At 42.6% G+C, this 26419-nt stretch overlaps 1 protein-coding gene across 5 annotated transcripts in view; it reads left to right on the plus strand.

Moving 5' to 3' along the window:
• Window positions 1-26419, plus strand: part of TMEM67 (transmembrane protein 67) — a 92316-nt gene that overhangs the window by 53597 nt on the left and 12300 nt on the right. For 4 of the 5 annotated variants that reach the window (XM_073679596.1, XM_073679593.1, XM_073679591.1 and 1 more), the window contains 12 exons: window positions 1406-1471; window positions 3243-3399; window positions 5477-5600; window positions 8552-8657; window positions 9908-9964; window positions 10042-10140; window positions 12011-12109; window positions 12923-13009; window positions 17399-17495; window positions 23626-23762; window positions 24888-25028; window positions 25112-25192. In XM_073679596.1, the coding sequence (XP_073535697.1) occupies window positions 1406-1471; window positions 3243-3399; window positions 5477-5600; window positions 8552-8657; window positions 9908-9964; window positions 10042-10140; window positions 12011-12109; window positions 12923-13009; window positions 17399-17495; window positions 23626-23762; window positions 24888-25028; window positions 25112-25192 (1251 nt within the window). The remainder of the gene's footprint in view (window positions 1-1405; window positions 1472-3242; window positions 3400-5476; window positions 5601-8551; window positions 8658-9907; window positions 9965-10041; window positions 10141-12010; window positions 12110-12922; window positions 13010-17398; window positions 17496-23625; window positions 23763-24887; window positions 25029-25111; window positions 25193-26419) is intronic. The other variant, XM_073679592.1, reaches the window with a different exon arrangement.

Genomic DNA, 26419 nt, shown 5'->3' on the forward strand with positions numbered 1-26419 from the left:
GCACATAGTTTTTGAAGGGGTTGTCTTCATGGGGAGGGGACACAGTGCCAACATTACAGGAACCGTGCCGGTGCGGGAGGTAAATTTGACGTTTTTTTATTTTATGATGGGCTTTTAAGAAGGGGTTGTCCAGTCGTGGCCAGGCTCTTTAATTAGTTTAGCAATGGACCAGTTTTACCTTTTAATGACCTAATAGTTTTACCTGGTTTAATAAATGTCCCAAGCTCCCTGACTGACGGGTCACTCTTGTATAGGTACACGTTCACACTGTGGCCACCTTGCAGACAAAAACTAAGATAAAAACAAAGTGAGCAAATACCCTGCAGTAAACAAGCAAATAAATAGTAAATGTAAATAACACAGGGCAGCTAGTTGACACTGTTTTGATCATAAATGCACAAAAGCCACCCCACCACGACAAGGTGCACCCAACGGGAACAGTCCCATCTCTAGTATTAAACTTCACCATGTGTCAGCAGACGTCAATGGAGATAGGGGCAGAGCAGGACCCAGATCCAACTGTTGAGGCACGTATACCAATATATGTTCTTGCTCATTTCTTTGGTTTTTCATTTCAGTTTTTTTGTACAAACAGTGGCGTGGCTCCCTCCTTTTTGGGCTGGGCATTTTGTCTATAGTAGCTTCTCATGGCAGGTGTCTGAACAGTCAGGTCTGGGTCTTGCTCTGCCCCCATCTATATTGAGGTCTGCTGACACATGGTGAGGTTTAATACCAGAGATGGGGCCATCCCGGTTGGGTACACCTTGTCGTGGTAGGATGTTTTTTGTGCTTTTTTGATCAAAATGGTGTCAACTAGGTACCCTGTGTTATTTACATGTACTATTTGATGTTTACCTCAGGGTATTTGCTCATTTTGTTTTTATCCTAGGTTTTGGTAGGTCACTCTTGTCTGAGTAATCCGCCTCCCCATGTGAAAACTTGCGAAGGCGCCTTCACTCCCTACACCATTCGTTATCTCAGAGGGGGCAGCGCATGTGCAGATGCATAGTCCTGATCTCGCTGCGTCATCAGGAATTAACTGTGCATACACAGCTCTGGGAATGACGGCACCTGTATGAGATTTCGGACGGGGTTGCAGGTCACTCAGAGAGCTGTGGGCAGTGGTGGGCAGGGAAAGATGGAAGGAGACCAGAGAGCTGTAAGTGCTGGGTCTTGTGCCTCGTTTGTATAACAGTTGGATAAGGGATTACTTTGGAATGGAAGCGAAGATCACAAAAAATAAGGTATAGATTTAATCTGCATTACAGTGACCTAACATAGTGTCTGGTGTATGGTGCAAAACCTGCTGAAGGTTTCCTGGAATATAACATTATAAAAGTGTTTTATTTTTTGCGAGTGAAACGCCGTAGATATGTATATTTTAATTGTCTCGATTTCTTTGCAGCTTTGTCCCGACATTGACAAACGCTTGGACGCTGCATTTCTTTTCGGAACAGCATATGAACAAAACGTAAGAATTGTATGATACCAAAGGCACAGAGAATTGCAATTTCATTAGCGCGATCGCGTTTCTGAGAGCAAGGAAAATCCATTTATACATACAAGTGCTTCTCACTAAATTAGAATATTATCAAAAAGTTAATTTATTTCAGTTCTTCAATACAAAAAGTGAAACTCATATATTATATAGAGTTAATACAAACAGAGTGATCTATTTCAAGTGTTTATTTCTGTTAATGTTGGTGATTATGGCTTACAGCCAATGAAAACACAAACGTCATTATCTCCGTAAATTAGAATACTTTATAACAACAGCTTGAAAAATGATTTTAAAATCCGAAATGTTGCCCTGCTGAAATGTATGTTCAGTAAATGCACTCAATACTTGGTCGGGGCTCCTTTTGCATCAATTACTGCATCAATGCGGCGTGGCATGGAGGCGATCAGCCTGTGGCACTGCTGAGGTGTTATGGAAGCCCAGATTGCTTTGATAGCAGCCTTCAGCTCGTCTGCATTGTTGGGTCTGGTGTCGCTCATCTTCCTCTTGACAATACCCCATAGATTCTCTATGGGGTTAAGGTCAGGCCAGTTTGCTGCTAATCAAGCACAGTGATACTGTTGTGTGTAAACCAGGTATCGGTACTTTTGGCAGTGTGGACAGGGGCCGAGTCCTGCTGGAGAATGAAATTTCCATCTCCAAAAAGCTTCTCGGCACAGGGAAGCATGAAGTGCTGTAAATTTCCTGGTAGACGGCTGCACTGACTTTGGTCTTGATAAAACACAGTGGACCTACACCAGCAGATGACATGGCTCCCCAAACCATCACTGATTGTGGAAACTTCACACTAGACCTCAAGCAGCTTGGATTGTGGCCTCTCCACTCTTCTTCCAGACTCTGAGATCTTGATATCTAAATAAAATGCAAAATTTACTTTCATCTGAAAACACCACCTTGGACCACTGAGCAACAGTCCAGGTCTTTTTCACCTTGGCCCAGGTAAGACGCTTCTGACGTTGTCTATTGGTCATGAGTGGCTTGTCACAAGGCATGCGACACTTGTAGCCCATGTCCTGGATACGTCTGTGTGTGGTGGCTCTTGAAGCAATGACTCCAGCAGCAGTCCACTCCTTGTGAATCTCCCCCAAATTTTTTAATTGCCTTTTCTTAACAATCCTTTCAAGGCTGCGGTTATCCCGGTTGGTTGTGCACCTTTTTCCTTCCACTCAACTTTCCATTAATATGCTTGGATATAGCACTCTGTGAACAGCCCGCTTCTTTAGCAATGACCTTTTGTGGCTTTCCCTCCTTGTGGAGTGTGTCAATGACTGCCTTCTGGACATCTGTCAAGTCAGCAGTCTTCCCCATGATTGTGCAGCCTACTGGAACAGACTAAGGGACCTTTTTAAACACTTGGGAAGCCTTTGCAGGTGTTTTTCATCAACATTAACAGAAATAAACACTTGAAATAGATCGCTCTGTTTGTAATGACTCTATATAATATATGAGTTTCACTTTTTGTATTGAATAACTGAAATAAATTAACTTTTTGATGATATTCTAATTTAGTGAGAAACACTTGTATATATGTTTCCGATCTCTATTGCCTCTTTAGTGACTGATCATTACTAATTGCAAAATGTTAGAATAATGAATTGTCTTCACATATATATGAAGGTGCTGCAAGCCATGTAAAGGTTCCTGGGTATAAATATATGACAAAAGTAGCACAATTTTCATTATATCTATAGTAACAAAAACTTATTTCCTCACTTTTGTTCAGTGTGAACTCTCCATCTCCAATCTTCTGCGTGATCATCCTGAACCTGTGTTCTTTGATGTGTATCTAACCTATGGGGGGACTGACGGACAGCAGAATATCTGGCCTGTACCTGTATTAAACCGAAACCTGCAGCACAATGACCAATTTATTAATTCAGGTAAGTTTTAAGGTCCATTTAAATATTGTGGATTTAAAGGAGTTGTCCACCACTGAACATCACCGACTTAAAAGCTCTTCTGTACAGAATAAAATGAAAATATACGCCCTGATGGAATAGTAAAGGCTGCAGATAATCTACTGATTGGCTGCAGCAGTCACGTTACATTGTCTATGTAACACAGCCAACAGGTGACAGAGCAGAGAAGGGGGGAATGGTGCTGGTTTGAGAGCTAATTATACAGTTTTTTTTGTTCTGGACAACAGAATTATTAAGAATGGGTTTTCCGGTGCTTAAAGAAACCCTCCCATAAAGTTTATTTTCACTAAATCTGTGTATATAGTGTAGTGTAGTGTATGTGTTAATATACTCACCTTCCGCTGTCCTCTCCGGTATCCAGCGCTGTGCTGCTCCTCCTCTCAGTGACGTCACCGCTCTTCAGACTCTCCGTATCACATTGCGCTCTGTCTGACCCGGAAGTGGCTTTTACAATATACAGTCATGGCCGAAAGTGTTGGATCCCTTGAAATTGTTCCAGAAAATGAAGTATTTTCCCAGAAAATTATTGCCACTACACATGTTTTGTTATACACATGTTTATTTCATTTATGTATATTGGAACAACACAAAAAGAGAAAATGGAAAATTGAACATAATTTCTCACAAAACCCCAAAAAATGGACCGGACAAAATCGCTTCCTATAACCATCAGCAAGTTTCTTACACCTCTCAACTGGAATTTTGGAGCACTCTTCTTTTGCAAACTGCTCCAGGTGTTTCATATTTGAAGGCACCTTCTCTCAACAGCAATTTTAAGATCTTTCCACAGGTGTTCAATGGGATTTAGATCCGGACTCATTGCTGCCACTTCAGAACTCTCCTTCGCTTTGTTTCCATCCATTTCTGGGTGCTTCTTGAAGTATGTTTGGGGTCATTGTCCTGCTCGAAGACCCATGACCTAGGACGCAAACCCAGCTTTCTGACACTGGGCACTACATTGCAACCCAAAATCCTTTGGTCATCTTCAGATTTCATGATGCCTTGCACACAGTCAAGGCACCCAGTGCCAGAGGCAGCAAAACAGCCCCAACACATCTTCGATCCTCCACCATATCTGACTGTAGGTACTGCGTTCTTTTCTTTGTAGGCCTTATTCCATTTTCGGTAAACAATAGATTTTTGTGCTTTACCAAAAAGCTCTATCTTGGTCTCATCTGTCCACAAGACGCTTTCCCAGAAGGATTTTGGCTTACTCACGTACATTTTGGCAAACTGCAGTCTAGCTTTTTTATGAGTTTGAACGAGCATCACATGCTTGAAACAAAGTTGTTGACCCACAATTTTGGAAAGGTGCCAACAATTTTGTCCAACCCAGTTTGGGGGTTTTATGTGAAATGATGTCCAATTTGCCTTATTTTCTCTGTTATATTGTGTTGTTCCAACACACACAAAGGAAATAAACATGTGTATCATAAAACGTGTAATTGCAATAATTTTCTGAGAGAAATACTTCACATACATACACACATAGGCAGGGATTTTAGGGAATAATAAACAGCTAGGCGGGGATTTCTTGGCGTCCGGGGGACGCCAAGCCTGTGGAAAACAGAGGTGATAAAAACACTTTTCTCTGCAATCAGACCTCTACCATGAACCATACAGGTAAGTATAGATTTACTTTTCTATAACCTGTATGTCCATAGTAGAGGTCTGATATCGCCTAGGGGGGTGACACATTCCCTTTAATATGGAGGACTACAAGGCAGTAGGTTTCCCAGTCCTCTAGTGATAATCTCCTGCTGATAAAACAGTGATTTTATCAAAACTGCACTAAGCAGCCCAGTCAGTGACACATCACTGGAATCAGGGTCTCTGTCCCTACATTATGCTGCACTCAGATTAGGTGGCGAAAACCTGGTGACAGATTTCCCTTAAAAAAAAAAATCTAATTTTATTGTTCAAGACAGCTTCAGAAACAATCCCAAAAGAAATAGATTACTCGGTGACGCATTTCGGGCCAATTGTGGTTCTTAAGACGTAGCATGAGTTAACCTGTCTGTAACTTTTGTTCTCCAAGGAAACAACATTAACAATTGGATCCTGACGCGGCGCATACTCCTGGTTGACTCACTGAGTGGGAGAGAAAACACCCTAACCAGTTTGCCCCATGTAATCCGAATTGCCAGGAAAATAACAATCAGGTAAAGGAATAGCGTTGAATAATGTGTAACTGTCACCTGCTCACAATGGAAATTCCTGTTTGAAGAATGACGTATATACAAAGTAATAGAAATCATAAGGCCATGTATCTTACTACTGTCATATATTCAGTGGTTTAGAAAATGGAAAGTTATCTGTGATAACTGCCAAGAAGACTTTATGCCTAAAACTGTCTATAAACTTCATATCAAACTAGAGTAGACTGAACGCGCCTTCTATTAGCAGAATCGTCGTTTAGTCTAATGTGTATCGCTTCCTGGTGCCAGATGTTGTATAGAAAAAAGGATTGGGCATGTTGGATTTCAGCATGCCCAGTCCTTTGTTTCATAGTAGATAAACTGCTGACAAATGTGTTTAGCACTTTTTTCTCCATTGAAATCGCATATATCAGGGTTGGGCATACCATAGGTGCAACCTTTGCACCAACACAGGAGCCCAATAGGTCAGGGGGCTCTCTTCTTCCTCTGAAGCAGGTGGAATTGTGCATTATGATGACCTACTAGAGTGAGAAGGGCCCATATACTGTTCTTGCACATGGACCCACCTCTGTCTGACATACACTCTCATCAGATGAGTATTCAGCTGGGTTCTCTTGAATTACTTTACCCAATCACTGGGAAAACTATGTGTCTGTAGAGTTACAGCTGCACAGTCCTCTGCATCCTCACCCTGCCTTCATGGAATTGGTTAATGCAGTGAGGAATCAATACTATCACCAGGGATTTTTGCATTGTCCCTTTTACTGCCCTAGACCACCAGGGATCCTTACATTACCTCTCCATGGCCATAGATCACCATTGATATAGGAACCAGTCCCCCAATTCCCTGAATCACAAGGGATATTGAGTTTAAACTCTTCTAGGATTTCTAACACTAACCACATTTACTGCCGTAGACCACCAGGGATCCTTATATTACCTCTCCATGCCCATAGACCACCATGGATACAGGAATCAGTTCCCCAGTTCCCTGGACCACAAGGGATATTGAGATTAAGCCCTTCAATGACCTTGACCACTAAGATTTCTAACACTAACCCCTTTACTGCTCTAGACCACCAGGAATATTAACATTAACACTTTACTGTCCTAAAACCAGCAGGTATACTGATAGTAACCCTTTTTCACTGCCTTTGAGTATTATAGATAACTTTCAACTCTGCCCTAGACAACCAAGGTACAGACAGTAAAGACACTCACATAGACTAAAGTTGGGGGAAGAAAGATCTACCCTGTTGGAATTTCAACATCTGATCTTTCTTTTGGGAAGGAAGATAAGGCGCTGCCATAGAGAGTGCAGGAGCGCTTTGTGTATGGGGAGTCAGTCGTATGTCGTACAGCGGACAGCTATGTAATGTGTATGGGGGGGACCTTACTTTTCACTGTGCTAGATGTGGATGCTGTTTAATGCTATGGTGGGTTTACACAGCTAAATGTGTCAGAACTTTGGTGCAGTTTACACCAGCTAACAGGTGTTGTAATCTGAGACTAGACCAGGGATGTCAAACTCAAACACACAAAAGACTAAAATGAAAAACTCGGACAAAGTCGCAGGCCAACCAGTATACAGTATAATGGGCCCCACATAATCCTCCACACAGAATAATGGGCTCAACATAGTCCTCCATACAGTATAATGGGCCCCACATAGTCCTCCATACAGAATAATGGGCCCCACATAGTCCTCCATACAGTATAATGGGCCCCACATTGTCCTCCATACAGTATAATGGACCCCACATAGCCCTCCATACAGTATAATGGCCCCACATAGTCCTCCATACAGTATAATGGACCCCACATAGTCCTCCATACAGTATTAAGGCCCCACATAGTCCTCCATACAGTATAATGGACCCCACATAGTCCTCCATACAGTATTAAGGCCCCACATAGTCCTCCATACAGTATAATGGACCACACATAGTCCTCCATACAGTATAATGGACCCCTAATAGTCCTCCATACAGTATTAAGGCCCCACATAGTCCTCCATACAGAATAATGGGCGCCCCATAGTCCTCTATGCAGTATAATGGACCCCACATAGTCCTCCATACAGTATAATGACCCCACACAGTCCCCCATACAGAATAATGGCCCCACATAGTCCCCCATACAGAATAATGGCCCCACATAGTCCTCTATACAGAATAATGGCCCCACATAGTCCCCCATACAGAATAATGGCCCCACATAGTCCTCTATACAGAATAATGGCCCCACATAGTGCTCCACAGAATAATGGCGCCACATAGGAGTGGCTGTTCTTGTGTTGCGGGCCATATAAAACCACCCTGCGTGCCAGTTTTGGCCCACGGGCCAGAGTTTGACATGTGTGGACTAGACGGTCTAAAATACATCGTTTATCATTTAGCATAAGCCACTGTAATAAATTTGCGACATTTTAAAGGGATCATCTATCCGCTGAGATCTGCACCCATCATTGGAACAGGGAATTATTATCCCAGAAGGGTCAGTTTTATCCCTGTTACAAAATGGAGCACCGGGTCAGATGCCCAATCGCTGCTCCATTAATTTGTTATGGGGCTGCAGGAAAATAACAAAATGCTGCTCTTTGTAGCCCTGTTGTGAATTAACGGAGCAAGGGTTGAACATGCGCACTGCTGCATGCTGGGATGAAAGTGCCCCTTTCTACCTAATGGATCGGACCCCCACCAATCAGTCAGTTGTCACTATCTTGTGGATAGGTGGTAACTTGTTTTCACCAGACAGCCCCTTTAAGACTGTTATGCTGTCCTGATTATCTTGCCATATGTGATTTACTACATGTGATTCTGTATTGCCCAGCTTAGCGGGAACAGTATCTAGGTCTCTAGCTAAAAAGATTAAAATACTGCTCCATATTTTGTATATTCTAACTTTCCACAACACTGATTTTACATATATTAAACTAAATTTATCACCCTTAGTATCAGCCTTGTACCAGAAGCTCATAGAGGAACAATCTACCCTCCACTGATGATTGTTGAATACACAGATGTACAAGTACAGAACCCAGACAACCAGATTGTACAGGTACGGTCCACATTGACAGAAGCACTCCTCCTCCTCCTCCCATCAAAATTTTTATCTTAATATATTGCAGTCATCCTATTATATAGCACTGTGTACTTACAATTGCTCATTTTGCCTTTCTACCAGTGAATTGTTCTCTTTTCTCTGCTCTATGTAGAAACAGGAAGTCTCTTGTCCCTGCATTTATCATTTCCCTCTTCAACTCCTGACCCAGCTGCTCCCTTCTTGCCCGCTGCCAGGGATTTTTTTCAGTGATGACTCATGCACGGAAAAGTGACTTCCTGTTTCTACATAGAGTTTAGTCAGTGTTCACATGTTGCGTTTGTGCTGCTTTTTTTTATGCAAATTTTCAGCGGCGTTTTACAGTACCAGCAAAAGCTCTGAGATTTCAGAAATCTCATGCACACACATTAGTTTTTTTTTCTGACTGATTTGGAAAACTGCTGCGCTTTTGGAAACTGCAGCATGTCACTTCTTTCAGCGTTTCTGGAGCGTTTTTACACCCATAGAAAGCAATGAGTAAGTGCAGAAGCGCACGTATCAGGTTTTCCTGCATTTTTGGTACAAAAGCCTAAGGAAGTTGCATCATGTTTTTTTGAGGGGGCACTAAACTTTATCAGAATGCACAAGAGACAATAAGAAGCAGCAAATACGCAGCAAAACCTGCTTTTTGTAAACAGAGAACAGGTTTTACCTGCAGAAAAAAAACACAGCAAAAACGCAACGTATGAACATAGCCTTAAAAGGAGTCAGCTAGTCTGTTTTTAATCACCGGATGTCATAGACCTAATGGAAAAGAGAAGAATTATCTGAGTAGAAAGGCAAAATGAGCAATTGTAAGTACACAGTGCTATATAATATGATGACTGCAATATATAAAGAGGATACAAATTTTGATGGGAATAGGAGGAGTGCTTCTTCAAATAATTATGCTCACAAATTATTTCCTAGAATAACAAAATATCATGCAGAGTGTGTCACGTGTCAGATTCCTATATTTCCTTATGGAAAATTAGTATGGCTTTGAAAAATCACAACATGAATTAGGGTTTATAGAACACGTCATATTCTTTATGGATCACTTAAAAACATGGACCAATGTGTCCAGAGCTCGGTGAGACCCAATCTGTGACTCCCCTGCTTTTGTCTATGTTCAGCTCCCATCGTGCCTTAGCAGCTGACACGCTGAGGGTTGTAGTTCTACAAGCAATGAGGATCATGTAGTTTACAGGATGCTTTTCTTGTTCCAGGTTTCTTTTTCAGTAAAGTATGAAATGAACCAGTCAGACTCCCTCATCCAGGCAGACGTAAGTGATCTGTTATTAGCTTTCTCTGGGGTCTTTCACCCATTGGGTGCATGTTATAATTGGCCTTAATTTTACAGGTGGCTTTGGGGGTGCTGGGTGGTCTGGCTGTATTGTGGTCCCTTCTGAAAACTGCAGCCTGGAAAAGGAGAATCGGTAGTCAAGTAATCGACCTACAGGTAATAAGTGCAAAAATAAGCGTTTGGTATCATAATATAGAATTTCATAAACTTGTAGTTCCTTCATATAGCAGCAAACATTTAGACACTTCTTCTATTCTGAATAGTAGTTGCAATCAAAATTAATCAACGCCCATTGAAAATTAGGTTAATTAGAAAAATGTACAACCGTTCTGCTGTTTGCTATGATCCAAAAAACATTCCGGGAGTCTTTGCCTCCAGTTTGATGATATTCTTGGCATTTTCCTTCTGCAGCCGCCTTCTTCAAATCCCACAAAATATTTTCTATGGGGTTCAAGTCAGGCAACTCAAGAAAAATGTTTGGAAAAAAATACAATAAAAAACAGAAGTAACCTAGTTTAGCTAATTGGTACAAAAATGCTACAAAAAAATCTGCAATATCAAATACTCATCATGGGAACGTAGCCTAGGCCAGATTCAGCAAAGGATTTCCGCCAGTATTCTAGCTTAAAAAGCTTTTAAAAATCACAACATTTTGGCTCAACTGGAGACAGCGATAAAATTTTTCAACTTTTGCCCTTCTCATGCCGTTTTCACCCAGCTGTCAGCTCTGATAAAATGGGAAAAGCTGGGGCGCGGGGGCTGCAGCTCGCCAAATACATAACGAGTGGTGTTATTCACTATGCCGCAAATTTTACTCCAGCTGGGACTAGTGCATATGTGGCAAACTCTGGCCCACAGGGTCGTTTTATTTGGCCCGCGGCACCAGAACCACCACCACTATGTGGTGCCAATTATTTTGTATGGAGGACTTTGTAGAGCCATTATACTGTATGGAGGACTATGTGGGGCCCATTATACTCTATGGAGGACTATGTGGGGCCATTATAGTGTATGGAGGACTATGTGGGGCCCATTATACTCTATGGAGGACTATGTGGGGCCATTATTCTGCATGGAGGACTATGTGGGGCCCATTATAGTGTATGGAGGACTATTTGGGGCCCATTATACTCTATGGAGGACTATGTGGGGCCATTATTCTGTATGGAGGACTATGTGGGGCCCATTATAGTGTATGGAGGACTATTTGGGGCCCATTATACTCTATGGAGGACTATGTGGGGCCATTATTCTGTATGGAGGACTATGTGGGGCCCATTATTCTGTATGGAGCATTATATGGGGCCATCATACTGTATAGAGGACTATGTGGGACCCATTATACTGTATGGAGGACTATATAGGGCCATTATTCTGTATGGAGGACTATTTGGGGCCATTATTCTGAATGAAGGACTATGTGGGGCCATTATACTGTATGAAGGACTATGTAATGCCATTATTCTGTATGGAGGACTACGTGGGGCCCATTATTTTGTATGGAGGACTATGTGGGGCCCATTACTCTGTATGGAGGACTATGTGGAGCCCATTATTCTGTATGGAGGACTATGTGGGGCCCATTATTCTGTATGGAGGACTATGTTGGGCCATTGTACTATATGGAGGACTATGTGGGACCCATTATTCTGTATAGAGGACTATATGGGGCCATTATTCTGTATGGAGGACTATGTGGGACCCATTATATTGTATACTTGTTGGCCCGCTACTTGGTCCAAGGGTTTCATTTTGGCCCTCTGTATGTTTGAGTTTGACAGCCCTGGACTAGAGTAAAATTTGTGGCTAGTCACACACAGGTGTGCACCTCTTAATGAATCAGGTGCCTTGCACCCACCATGCCCCCTCACCAAGACCTGCATGAAGTTTGCCAGTCTCTGGGCCTTAGACTATACACTGACTTTTTTCTTGGGTGACAACTGTAGTCCAAAAGCCAATCATTGAGGGATCGACCCATTTTATAAATATTTGATTTAATTCCTCCTTTGTCCTTTTCAATTCCTAGACTGCTACTCAGTTTCTAATTTTGTATGCTGGAGTTTTGGCCGATGTGTTTTTCGCTGTGACTGTGGGGACTGGACTCTACTGGCTGCTGCTGTTCAAAGTAGGTATTCATCTTTTATTTTGGTGTTAGGGCTCGTTCAGACGTCAGTTTTTCTCGTAGATCGGCTCAAAATCGCCAAATTCAAGTTAATGAGTCTGTGATAAAATCAGACTGCTCTCAGAAGCCTTCACGGCAGAAAAATAGAATCATTACGGGTCTCAGAAAAATGAGACAGAAATCCCCCCAAATTTTTACTTTTTTTTTTTTACAAACTTCAACATTTTTTATCCTTTCTTAAATAAAAAAAAAATCTACGCAGGTTTTATTTTGCTGTAGTCATAATGACCTAGATAATCATGCATCCTGGTAATTTTTACAACAGAATGAACAAAGAGAAAGCCCCCAAAATAATAAAAGAATTGCATTTATTTTCACCATTTTATCCCTCTTCTATTTTTTTTTTTTCATTTTCCAGTACATTGTATTGTAAAATGAATGGCGTCATTTAAAACTACAGCTTGTCCTGCAAACAGCCCTCATACAGCTACATTCTGACGCGTTTTGCGCACATAGTTTTCTTAGCCACAACTAGGAGCACACTACATGATCGAAACGCGTCAGAATTGTTCCATGTGCAGGATTTTTTTTTATATTTTTTTTACGAAAATAAGTGTTTTTACTTGTTCAAATACTAGATGAGTGCTGGAATTTCTCCATTGGTTTCCTGCCATAGACTATCAGAGGTACTAGTGCTATCCGTGAAAATCAGACGTCTGAATGAGGCCTAAGTTTATTGAGTCATGTGTGAAGGATTAAATGCTAGTCTCAATTTGCCTACAAATCAAGTTGTTACCTGGTTGTTTGCACTTTCAGGGCCAGCAGCATGTCTCTGTCTTGTTACCTCTGCCAGATGATGAAAAAAACTTCATAACTTATGTATCCTGTGCATTTTCTCTGAAGGTATGTGAGCTTTTCTGCTCATCATTTTGTGATCACTGGAGATGCTGTAAAATTATGTCCACCAAGTAGTGAAATAAACCAGATTCCACTTTTTCATTAATTGAATTGGGGTTTGCAAAGGGAAGTGGAAATCAGAATGGTCCCTGCGGCTCCACCACTGCCCCCTGCACTTTTTATATGCACCATTAAGCATCACCAGACGGCTGTATTTTTTCTCATACGCAAAAAAGGGTCCATGTTTTAATAGTGTTTTTTCATCACAGTTTGGTCAGTGTCAGTTATCTACTGAGTTTTGTCAGAGTTTCATCAGTTTTTCTCAAGGTTCTCTTATCAAATGGCCCTTGACAAACGGACATCTCACAGATCGCACCCACTTGCTGTCCGATACTTTTCACGGACCCATAGAGTTAGGCCACGGCGCCACTATCAGTATTGGTCAGTATTCAGTCAGTATGTTTTCTCAGGAGTGGGAGCCAAAACCAGGAGTGGGTGATAAATGCAGAATTGGTGACTTGTTTCTACAACCCCTGGCAAAAATTATGGAATCACCGGGCTCGGAGGATGTTCATTCAGTTGTTTAATGTTGTTGAAAAAAAGCAGATTACAGACATGACACAAAACTAAAGTCATTTCAAATGGCAACTTTAGGGCTTTAAGAAACACTAAAAGAAATGAAGATTAAAAATGTGGTACTCAGTAAGGGTAATTTTTTTCAGACCAAGCAGAGGGAAAAAATTATGGAATCACTCAATTCTGAGGAAAAAATTATGGAATCATGAAAAACCAACACACAAAAGAACACTCCAATACATCACTAGTATTTTGTTGAACCACCTCTGACTTTAATAACAGCTTGCAGTTTCTGAGGCATGGACTTAATGAGTGACAAACAGTATTCTTCATCAATCTGGCTCCAACTTTCTCTGATTGCTGTTGCCAGATCAGCTTTGCAGGTTGGAGCCTTGTCATGGACCATTTTCTTCAACTTCCACCAAAGATTTTCAATTGGATTGAGATCCGGACTATTTGCAGGCCATGACATTGACCTTATGTGTCTTCTTTCAAGGAATGTTTTCAAAGTTTTTGCTCTATGGCAGGATGCATTATCATCTTAAAAAACGATGTCATCATCCCCAAACATCCTTTCAATTGATGGGATAAGAAAACTGTCCAAAATATCAATGTAAACTTGGCCATTTATTGAAGATGTAATGACTGCCAACTCCCCAGTGCCTTTACCTGACATGTAGCCCCATATCATCAATGACTGTGGAAATTTGCATGTTCTCTTCATGCAGTCATCTTTATAAATCTCATTGGAACGGCTCCAAACAAAAGTTCCAGCATCATCACCTTGCCCAATGCAGATTCACAATTCATCACTGAATATGACTTTCATCCAGTCAGCCATAGTCCACGATTGTTTTTCCTTAGCACATTGTAACCTTATTTTTTTGTGTTTAAGTGTTACTGATGGCTTATGTTTAGCTTTTCTGTATGTAAATCCCATTTCCTTTAGGCGGTTTCTTACAGTTCGGTTACAGACATTGACTCCAGTTTCTTCCCATCCGTTCCTCATTTGTTTTGTTGTGCATTTCCTGTTTTGGAGACATATTGCTTTAAGTTTCCGGTCTTGACTCTTTGATGTCTTCCTTGGTCTACCAGTATGTTTTCCTTTAACAACCTTCCCGTGTTGTTTGTATTTGGTCCAGATTTAGACACAGCTGACTGTGAACAACCAACATCTTTTGCAACATTGCGTGATGATTTACCTTCTTTTAAGAGATTGATAATCCTCTCCTTTGTTTCAATTGACATCTCTCGTGTTGGAGCCATGATTCATGTCAGTCCCCTTGGTGCAACAGCTCTCCAAGGTGTGATCACTCCTTTTTAGACGCAGACTAACGAGCAGATCTAATTTGATGCAGGTGTTAGTTTTGGAAATTAAAATTTACAGGGTGATTCCATAATTTTTTCCTCAGAATTGAGTGATTCCATAATTTTTTCCCTCTGCTTGGTCTGAAAAAAATGACCCTTACTGAGTACCACATTTTTAATCTGGATTTCTTTTAGTGTTTCTTAAAGCCCTAAAGTTGCCATTTGAAATGACTTTAGTTTTGTGCCACGTCTGTGATTTGCTTTTTTTCAACAACATTAAACAACTGAATGAACATCCTCCGAGCCCGGTGATTCCATAATTTTTGCCAGGGGTTGTATTATACCTTTTCTCTGATTGTTCCTCACCTGGTTTTGGCTCCAACTCCTGAGAAAAAACACTGACCAAATACTGATAGTGGGGCAGTGGCCTTAGATTGATTCAAGACTCAGATCAAAATCAAATATGTCTGTGATTTTGGGCAGACTTCTGAGTGCATGAAAATACACAGAGATGTGAACAGGCCCATAGACTGTAATAGGTATGAGTTCTGTCCGTGAAAAATACGGTCAATCTCGTACGCGAAAAACTGAATGAGGCGTTAGAGCAACTGATGTGAGTGGTAGGTACAGTACACACTGTACTGCACCATCATACTTTTTAGAGCTGCACTCAAAGACTGGGAAAGGACCGTTCTAGGTTATACCTCCTTGATGGCCTCAGACAGCAGGATGAGTGCAGGTTTATTACTCCATGCTGAGATTATTGTTTTCCTTGTCTCACAGATCATTATTTTACTGCCTAATGAATGCATGGCATCCAGTTGAGGCTTCCATTGCAACAACGTCTCAAAGGGAGCGGTGTCTAATTTAGGGGTCACTGTTTCGAGTACGCGTAGTGTCCGTTTCCACACGTACTGGAGACACTGACACATGTAGACCCATTCAAATGAATGGGTCCGTGCACGTCAGTGTGTTTCCACAGACCGGACCGTGTGTCCGTGGATAAAACATGCTGACGTCCATTTTTTACCCGCAGCACGGGCCGCAAAACATCCGGCGCACGTTCACACTGACGACACATATGACATCCGTGTGACACGTACCGGCGCCTGGGAAGCAGCTGTACAGTTATTGCTGTTCCCAAGCGCCAGGTGTTGCTGGCATCTGTCATCATTGCCACCTGCTTGCGCTGCGATCAGCGTGAGCAAGGGACAATGTTGAGAGTAGTACTCTGCCCCCGCTTTGTCCAGCAAGTGTAAAATAAGAATAAAATAAAAAAAACATTATACTCACCTTTACACCTAATTCCCTGAAGCCATTGTGCCGTGGAATAAAAATAAAATAAAAAACAACCATAATACTCACCTGTCCGACATACTGCCCCACGCTGTAATCCATCTGACCAACAATTCTGGATCAGTGTCTGCTGTGGCTCGAGGCGATCGCACCCGCTGAGGAACTGGGGAGAATGCGCTGAGCTCACTGAGGGACAAGACACCGCTCAGTGAGCTCAGCGAAAATCAGGGACCCGCTTCTTGGAGCGAGTCATTCTCCTCAGCGTGTCTCCTCTCCTCAGCTCCTCAGCGTGTGCGGTTAGATGGATTACAGCATGGGACACTTATTTCATCTTCGGACAGGTGAGTATAAGAATTTTTTTATTTTATTCTCATTTTTATAGGTTTTGGAGACAGTAGGAGCAGAATACTACACTCAACATTGTCCCCTGCTGGTGCTGATCGCAGCACAAGCAGGGGACAATGATGACGGCAGCGTTCAGCACCCGGCGCTTGGAAACAACGCTAACTGTACCGCTGATTCCAATGCGCCGGTATGTGTGATACTGATGCGGCACACAGTTGCCACACGTATACATGGACACGGATATCTCCGGTACTGGTTTTTCCAGTAGCAGAATTATCCGGACGTGTGAAAGAGGCCTAGAGGAATCGTGGAAGATATTATTATATTTTTGCACCACATGTACAAGAGAACAACGTGCATCGTTAGTGTGAATGTTTTTAGAAACAGTGTAACCATCATTAAGACATGCTAGTTCTGATCAGTCATTCAGTCAACTCTTCTCCGAGACTGAGGACGAGCTCAATAAAAAGTTTATGAAGCTGTTTGCAATATGACCAAGTCCTTTTGCCCCTTCATTTTGGAAATTGGTGGCGATCCCTTGATTACTATGGGTCTGACCTCCATTACACCAGAAAGATGGGGATGCCGCAGTGCTCCTCATCATTTTCTAGACAGGGTCAGTTGCTTGTCCATACAGATGACTGTGCCTAGTACTGCAGCTCTTCTCATTCATTAAGTAGGACTTGGCACGTGAGCTGCAGTACCAGGCACAGTCGCTCATCTGGAAAAGCTGCTGAACCTATAAAGCAATGAAGATAACATCTGTAAGATCTGTTCAGCTGTATATCAGTTATATTACATTCACTTTGCTTGTCACTTAGGTGCCTTGATTTCTTTATTGCCGTTTCACCCTGCGCTCTTTTTGTTCAGGGTCTACAGTTCCTGCACACCCTCATCTCACAACTTTCCATCCATATTTTCTTCATTGACTGGGAGCGACCAAAAACTAAACCATTAAAATCTGAAGGTAAGTACCATGGACTTTGAAGAGATCGAAATTATGATTTTCTGGCATAAACCAAATAGCGCTGTACTCAGCTATCTCCGTTGGTGCCTTAAGACCCCCATACACATTAGGCTTAATTCTTCAAACCTGCTGATATCAGCGGGATCGGCTGGCAGTCTAATGTGTATGGGGGCCTCCTGACTCTTCCTCAATAGATAATGTCAGGGAGAGAGGGGTCCGGCCTGCTGAAGCAGCTGCTAGAGGAGTCTGGCAGCAGTTGCCTTATAGAAAGCACAGGAGCGATCGGAAGAGTATTCCTGTGTATGGAGGAGTCGGGCGAGAACAGTTGTTCAACCAACAGATATCTCATGTGTGTGGGGGCTTTAGACCTTGATTAGAGCAGCTTGACGGCCACTATATAAATATTCGGGACTCTTTTCCCCTGGTCTTTTGATTGTGGGGGTTCAGTAAGTTATTTCCTAGCCTGTGATCCTGCTCGGCCCTTATTCATATTGAGGTCATTTTTGACACATGGTAAGATTTTAATACTAGAGGTTAGAACTAGAGATGAGCGGTGTTCGACTAGAACTGTTCGCCAATCTCAAATTCGAGCTGTTTTGGGCGGTGTTCGAGTTGTTCGACGAACCCGAACGATTTGCAAAAAATTCGGCTGTTCGAGGTTATGTTCGATAACTGTTCGTGCACCAAAAGCGTGTCCTGCATGTCTGGTGCTATTTAGAGCACCAATCATGCAGGGATTGTCTGCCACTCACTGTAATGCCACAGCCATGGTGGTTGTGGCATTACAGTGATTGCCCAAATCGATGGGAACTGTGCTCACAGTGAAACACGAAAAGCCGGCAATTCAGCAGCGGCATACACCGGTACCTGACAATTTAGAACCGAAAGAATAGAGCTTCCCACATAGATTAGATAGATATAAACATGTCAGCCACATATATACGAAGTACAGTGAAAGTGCTGCTTACTGTACTTGTCATTTAGCGTAAAGGATTTATCAAAAAAAATAATAGTGTTTTCATGCACCGTCTCTTTAAAAAAGCCGGCCGGCAATTCAGCAGCGGTACCCGACAATTTAGAATAGAAGGAATAGAGAATCACACATAGATTAGATAGATAGAAACATGTCAGTCACATATATATGAAGTACAGTGACAGTGTTGATTACTGTACTTGTCATTTAGCGTAAAGGATTTATCAAAAAAAATAATAGTGTTTTCATGCACCGTCTCTTTAAAAAAGCCGGCCGGCAATTCAGCATCTGTACCCGACAATTTATAACAGACAGAATAGAGCATCACACATAGATTAGATAGATAGAAACATGTCAGTCACATATATATGAAGTACAGTGATAGTGTTGGTTACTGTACTTGTCATTTAGTATTAAAATAAAGGATTTATTATTAAAAAAATTGGCGTGGGGTTCCCCTTAATTTTAGGCTCTAGCGGAGGTTAAGCAGACAGCTGGGGCAGATGTTTGAAGCCTGGGAAGGGGGTAATACCCATGGAGCTTCCCAGGCTACTAATATCAGCCCCCAGCTGAATACATAGCCTTTACTAGCTATTAAAATGGGGGAGCCCCCCAAAAAAATGACGTGGGGTCCCCCCTAATTTAATAGCTAGCAAAGGCTAGGCAGACAGCTGGGGGCTGATATTAATAGCCCAGGAAGGGAGCCATGAATATTGGCCCCCTCCCAGGCTAGAAACACCAGCCGTCAGCCGCCCCAGAAATGGCGCATTCATAGGATGCGCCAATTCTGGCACTTAGCCTCGCTCTTCCCACTGCCCTGTAGCGGTGGCAGGGGGTAATAGGGCTGGGGTTGATGTCAGCTTATAATGCCAGCTGACATCAAGCCCAGGTTAGTAATGGAGAGGCGTCTATAAGACACCCCCATTACTAACCCCATAGTCAAAGTTAAAAAAAACACAAACACCCAGAATAAAGTCCTTTAATTGAAATAAACACACAATTCTTTATTGTTCTAAATTAAACCATACTTACCGTCACGCCCATTCCAGCTGAAGCCAACGATCTCCTGTAATAAAAATAAAATAATAAAGCAACCTCATCCTTACCTTTCCATGGTTCCCACGACAGCTTCAGCTCTGCTACATCGAGATGACAGGCTGGACCGCAGCAGAACGCTGCCATCCAGCCTGTCATCCCACAGACACTGAGAAGAGCAGGCATGCTTGCGCTCCACATTGTCTCTCTGTGACGGCATAAAGATGAGCCGAGGTCATGTCCAATGAACTCGGCTCACCTCATGCACGTCACTTACAGCGTGGGAGAATTCTCACGCTGAAGCGCTGAGTGCAGGAAAATTTTCCCACGCTGTCAGTGACGTGCATGAGGTGAGCCGAGTTCATTGGACATGACCTCGGCTCATCTTTATGCCGTCACAGAGAGACACTGAGGAGCACAAGCATGCCTGCGCTTCTCAGTGTCTGCGGGATGACAGGCTGGATGGCGGCGTTCTGCTGCGGTCCAGCCTGTCATCTCGATGTAGCAGAGCTGAAGCTGTCGTGGGAACCATGGAAAGGTAAGGATGAGGTTGGTTTATTATTTTTCTTTTATTGCAGGAGATCGTTGGCTTCAGCTGGAATGGGTGTGATGGTAAGTATGGTTTAATTTAGAACAATAAAGAATTGTGTGTTTATTTCAATTAAAGGACTTTATTCTGGGTGTTGTGTTTTTTTTAAATACTTTACTAGAAATTCATGGCGGTCACGTCTAATACTGGCGTGACCCCATGAATTTTGGGCTTGGGGCCAGCTGATAATACCAAGCTGGCCCTAACCCCTTTATTACCCAGTGAGCCACCGCACCAGGGCCCTGGATGAGTTGGGTACAGCGCCAGAAGATGGCGCTTCTATGAACGCGCCATTTTCCGGGGTGGCTGCGGACTGCAATTTGCAGCGGGGGGGGGGGGGGGGGCCCAGAAAGCTTGGGCCTCCCTGCGCTGCAGATTCCAGCCCCCGGCTGCCTAGTTGTACCTGGCTGGACACAAAAATAGGGCGAAGCCCCACGTATTTTTTTTTTAATTATTTCATGAAATTCATGAAATAATTAAGAAAAAAAGGCCTTCCCTATATTGTTGTGTCCGGCCAGGTACAAATAGTCAGCTGGTGGTTGGGGGCAGCCCGTTCCTGCCTGCTGTACCTGGCTGGACACAAATATAGTGCGAAGCCCCACTTCAATTTTTTTTAATTATTTCAGGAAATTCATGAAATAATTAAAAAAAAATTGACGTGGGGCTTCGCACTATATTTGTGTCCAGTCAGGTGCAGCAGGCAGGAACGGGCTGCCCCCAACCACCAGCTGCCTATTTGTACCTGGCCGGACACAACAATATAGGGAAGCCCTTTTTTTCTTAATTATTTCATGAAATAATTTAAAGAAAATTGACGTGGGGCTTCGCCCTGTTTTTGTGTCCAGCCAGGTACAACTATGCAGCTGGGGGCTGGAATCCGCAGCGCAGGGAGGCCCAAGCTTTCTGGGCCCCCCCGCTGCAAATTGCAGTCCGCAGCCACCCCGGAAAATGGCGCGTTCATAGAAGCGCCATCTTCTGGCGCTGTACCCAACTCATCCAGGGCCCTGATGCGGTGGCTCACTGGGTAATAAAGGGGTTAAGGCCAGCTTGGCATTATCAGCTGGCCCTAAGCCCAAAATTCATGGGGTCACGCCAATATTAGACATGACCACCATGAATTTCTAGTAAAGTATTTAAAAAAAACACAACACCCAGAAAAAAGTCCTTTAATTGAAATAAACACACAATTCTTTATTGTTCTAAATTAAACCATACTTACCGTCACGCCCATTCCAGCTGAAGCCAACGATCTCCTGAAATAAAAGAAAAATAATAAAGCAACATCATCCTTACCTTTCCATGGTTCCCATGACAGCTTCAGCTCTGCTACATCGAGATGACAGGCTGGACCGCAGCAGAACGCTGCCATCCAGCCTGTCATCCCGCAGACACTGAGAAGCGCAGGCTTGCTTGCACTCCACAGTGTCTCTCTGTGAGGGCATCCAGATGAGCCGAGTTAATGTCCAATGAACTCGGCTCACCTCATGCACGTCACTGACAGCGTGGGAAAATTCTCCTGCACTCAGCGCTTCAGCGTGGGAGAATTCTCACACTGAAGCGCTGAGTGCAGGAGAATTCTCCCACGCTGTCAGTGACGTGCAGGAGGTGAGCTGAGTTCATTGGACATGAGCTCACCTTATGCACGTCACTGACAGCGTGGGAAAATTCTCCTGCACTCAGCGCTTCAGCGTGAGAATTTTCCCACGCTGTCAGTGACGTGCATGAGGTGCGCCGAGTTCATTGGACATGAACTCGTCTCATCTTTATGCCGTCACAGCCAGACACTGCAGAGCGCAAGCATGCCTGCGCTTCTCAGTGTCTGCGGGATGACAGGCTGGATGGCAGCGTTCTGCTGCGGTCCAGCCTGTCATCTCGATGTAGCAGAGCTGAAGCTGTCGTGGGAACCATGGAAAGGTAAGGATGATGTTGCTTTATTATTTTTCTTTTATTGCAGGAGATCGTTGGCTTCAGCTGGAATGGGCGTGATGGTAAGTATGGTTTAATTTAGAACAATAAAGGATTGTGTCTTTATTTCAATTAAAGGACTTTATTCTGGGTGTTTGTGTTTTCTTTTAACTTTGACTATGGGGTTAGTAATGGGGGTGTCTTATAGACGCCTCTCCATTACTAACCTGGGCTTGATGTCAGCTGGCATTATAAGCTGACATCAACCCCAGCCCTATTACCCCCTGCCACCGCTACAGGGCAGCGTGGAAGAGCGAGGCTAAGTGCCAGAATTGGCGCATCCTATGAATGCGCCATTTCTGGGGCGGCTGACGGCTGGTGTTTCTAGCCTGGGAGGGGGCCAATATTCATGGCTCCCTTCCTGGGCTATTAATATCAGCCCCCAGCTGTCTGCCTAGCCTTTGCTAGCTATTAAATTAGGGGGGACCCCACGTCATTTTTTTGGGGGGGTCCCCCATTTTAATAGCTAGTAAAGGCTATGTATTCAGCTGGGGGCTCATATTAGTAGCCTGGGAAGCTCCGTGGGTATTACCCCCTTCCCAGGCTTCAAACATCTGCCCCAGCTGTCTGCTTAACCTCCGCTAGAGACTAAAATTAAGGGGAACCCCACGCCAATTTTTTTTAATAATAAATCCTTTATTTTAATACTAAATGACAAGTACAGTAACCAACACTATCACTGTACTTTATATATATGTGACTGACATGTTTCTATCTATCTAATCTATGTGTGAAGCTCTATTCTGTCTGTTCTAAATTGTCGGGTACCGCTGCTGAATTGCCGGCCGGCTTTTTTAAAGAGACGGTGCATGAAAACACTATTATATTTTTTAATAAATCCTTTACACTAAATGACAAGTACAGTAAGCAACACTGTCACTGTACTTCATATATATGTGACTGACATGTTTCTATCTATCTAATCTATGTGTGAGGCTCTATTCCTTCTTGTCTAAATTGTCGGGTACCGGTGTATGCCGCTGCTGAATTGCCGGCCGGCTTTTTTAAAGAAAGCGTCTTCTGAGCAGTTTGTCAGCTTTTGGACACCTTTGAAGGTGTTTTCTATGTGTTTCTATGTGTTTTTGTTTGCCTGCCATTGGTTTTAACGGTGTTCGACGGTGTTCTAAGGTGTTCGACAAACAGTTCGACGAACAGTTCCTCGAACATCCCGGTGTTCGACGAACCGAACCGAACCCGAACCCGAACACTACGGGGGTGGCTCAACACTAGTTAGAACTGTCCCGACTGGGTACACATTGTTACTGATGGGATGGCTTGTATACTTTTTTTGATCGAAAACAGTGCTAACTGAGTACCCTATGTTATTCATATTCACTTTCTTTTTACTTACTTACAGCAGGGTATATGTTCATTTTGTTTCTATCTTAGATTTTGTCTGTTTAATGGCCTGTGTGAACGTGCTCCTACACGTTGTATGTATACCAACTTATACTCCAGATCATTTCTTTCCGTTTTCCTTTAGGTAAAAGCATGGTACAATGTGGGAAGGTTGGTAAATGCTAAGATTTGCTGTATGATGGACCTGGTTTTATTTTTCAATATCTTAGCAGGTGGTGGAAAAAGTGGCGCATCTCCAGTGAGTATCTGGAGGACGTACTTCATAGCGAATGAGTGGAATGAAATCCAGACTGTGCGCAAGACCAATCCTCTCTTTCAAGTTCTTGCTGTCCTCTTCTGTCTTAAGGTATGTGTATATACAGTATATTGTGGTCCCCTTATAAAGAACCTACAAAAGGGGGACCTGGCCCAAACCCCAGGAATAAACTGTAGTTATAGTATAGATATACATTACTATAGTATATGGAATTACGAAACTACATACATGTCTCATGGATACATACTTGTCCTTCCTGTGTACCCCCCATAAACATGCATGTTTGACCACTGATTTTTTATAGTTATCAGTGCAGTCACGAGAATGGTGACCCCTAATAATCAATTCTAGTAAAAACTGCATAATCTTCTCTTACATATATTAAATGGTACCTATTGTTTTGACATTATGGCACCTCAGAAGTTTCAATCTGTGGGAGTACAAATGCTGAAATATTCCCGAATCTCTAACATAAAGGGGCATAAGTGCTCAACTGAGTGTTCTGCCCCTTCTTTTCTCTTTGGCCCCACTCAGAGAGCTGAGCGATCGGTGTAAGGATTTTTTTTACAAAGTCTATATTCAAATTGTTTTTTAAATGTTTTTTTAATTGAATGTCGATTTGTTTTGGAATTAAGATTTGTAAAATTAATTCTATTAACTGGTAGGTGTGCTTATCATTTGATGTGGCTCCTTTCTTCTCTGTATTTATTCCTGCTGTTCCATAACACACAGGAATTCATCTTCCATCTCTTATCAAACTACATCTATTATGAATATAACAGCACCTTGCCTGTGTATGAAGATGACAGGATCTCTCCTGTGTTTGCATGCTGCACACGCCCCATCTTTCCCCACACAGCGGCATCTCCCAGCTGAGAAGCAGGAAGTCTCACACTACTGTCAAATAGTGAGACAGCGGAGAGTCCCAATTTCAGCCTCTCTTTCTTGTAGGGCCAGAGCTGTTGTCAATAAATTTGACATTATTTTTTTTTTTAGTTTTCCTGATTATATATTTTGGAGAACATTTTTATGTTTTGATCTTCTACATCATATTGTTGTTCTGGAGGTGATTGGTCCTCATAAGCATAGAGAATATTTGCGACATCATTCCTTTATAAAGCAACCACTACTGCGACCTACACTAGACAATGATCAGCACTAAAAGGGCAAAGTATGTGTATAGTAATAGCTATATAATCACCTGATGCTTTTCAGATTGTTGGCTTTGAAAACCTCGCATTGCGTGACTCTTCTTCCAGTCTGTCCAGAGACGTACAGGATTATGTAGCCCCATGGAGCCGTATTCTGAGATACGGTGTGACTACCGCCTTGTGGCTTGCGATTGGTGGTTTACAGGTATGAGCTCATTCTAAATTATCTTTTTACCTTAGAAAATAAGACATTTCTGCTTCATACATTAAACTATTTTATATTTTCAGATTCTCTTCCACTCTGGAATTTATGAGCGATTTGTGGAAGATAAAATCCGACAGTTTGTAGATTTGTGCTCCATGAGTAATGTAAGTTACTGGAGTCTAAGTAATATATTACTTTCATGCCTACATCTGCAGTATTCAGTAATTTATCAGAAATTCTGATTCTCCCCTTTTCTGCTTTTCAATTTAGAAGTATTAACAGTAGAGGTGTGTAAATTGCTCTTAGTGAACATTTCCATGGATTTTTTGGATTGGGTCTCTGGATATGTCTTAAAATTAGACTCAGCTCACATCATAGTTATGATTTACATTCAATGTATGCCCCATACATTACTATAATGTACTTTTTTTTAAGAACTATCTTGAAAGGTGCAATCTGTGACACTGAGTCACTTCTCATGGACAAGCCGTGAGTCAGGGAAAGTCATGGAGTCCAAGGTCATAAGCCAGGCGGGTACATCATAAACAGAGGGGCGAGACAAAGGTGTAGTCAGGTCACAGTCCGGGGTTAAAATTCCAAGAAGGTAGCGGATCAAGGTAAAGGAGCTAGGCAAGCGGATAGTCAAAGGTAAATCCAAGGTTGGGCAACAAAGATCAGAATATAATAACTCAGAGCACAGAGCAAACACACACCACTTGAGCTAAGCTCCAACTGGCAAGGCTCTAATCATTGCCAGTCAGTTAAAAAGCCAGGTAATCACCCAGAACTGGCGACACCTTGAGGAAACCACACAGGCCTGGCAAATTGGACCGCTGAGCTGTCATTCACAATTCTGACGGCTCAGCACGCCCCTGCCTCAGTTTGGGCGGCTGAGCTGTCACTCACAATCCCGAAAGCTCAGCACACCCCTGATCCTTTAGGGCGGCTGAGCTGTCACCCACAGCATCCTTAGGACACCGTGAGTGGTGGAATCATGACACAATCACCATGACTTTTTAATACAATGAGTTTCCACCATACAGATATATACCATATGGTGATCAATTGTGTACATTGGATAGCATGCTGCACCAAATGTAAAGTTCTGAAAATGCCATAAATAGCGTTTTACTTGATAATATATGTTTTCTTAATCTTTTTCCTCTCTATAACACATATATCTGTCATGGATCCGTGTATGGAGCTTTCTCCACACAGGTCCAATGCCGGCTGTGTTATAAAGCCAGCACTGGCCTGTAATTGCAGCACTTAAAGGGAATTTATTATTAGAAAATTACATTTTGCTTAAATCATATTTTTGTGTTACATGTATTTAAAAAAAAAATTGTGATATGTTGTTTTTTTTGTTCTTTCTTTTATATAACGATCTG

The sequence above is a fragment of the Phyllobates terribilis genome, unplaced genomic scaffold, assembly GCF_046119375.1.
Source record: "Phyllobates terribilis strain yellow unplaced genomic scaffold, ASM4611937v1 Scaffold_4__5_contigs__length_816908805, whole genome shotgun sequence".
NCBI lineage: Eukaryota > Metazoa > Chordata > Amphibia > Anura > Dendrobatidae > Phyllobates > Phyllobates terribilis.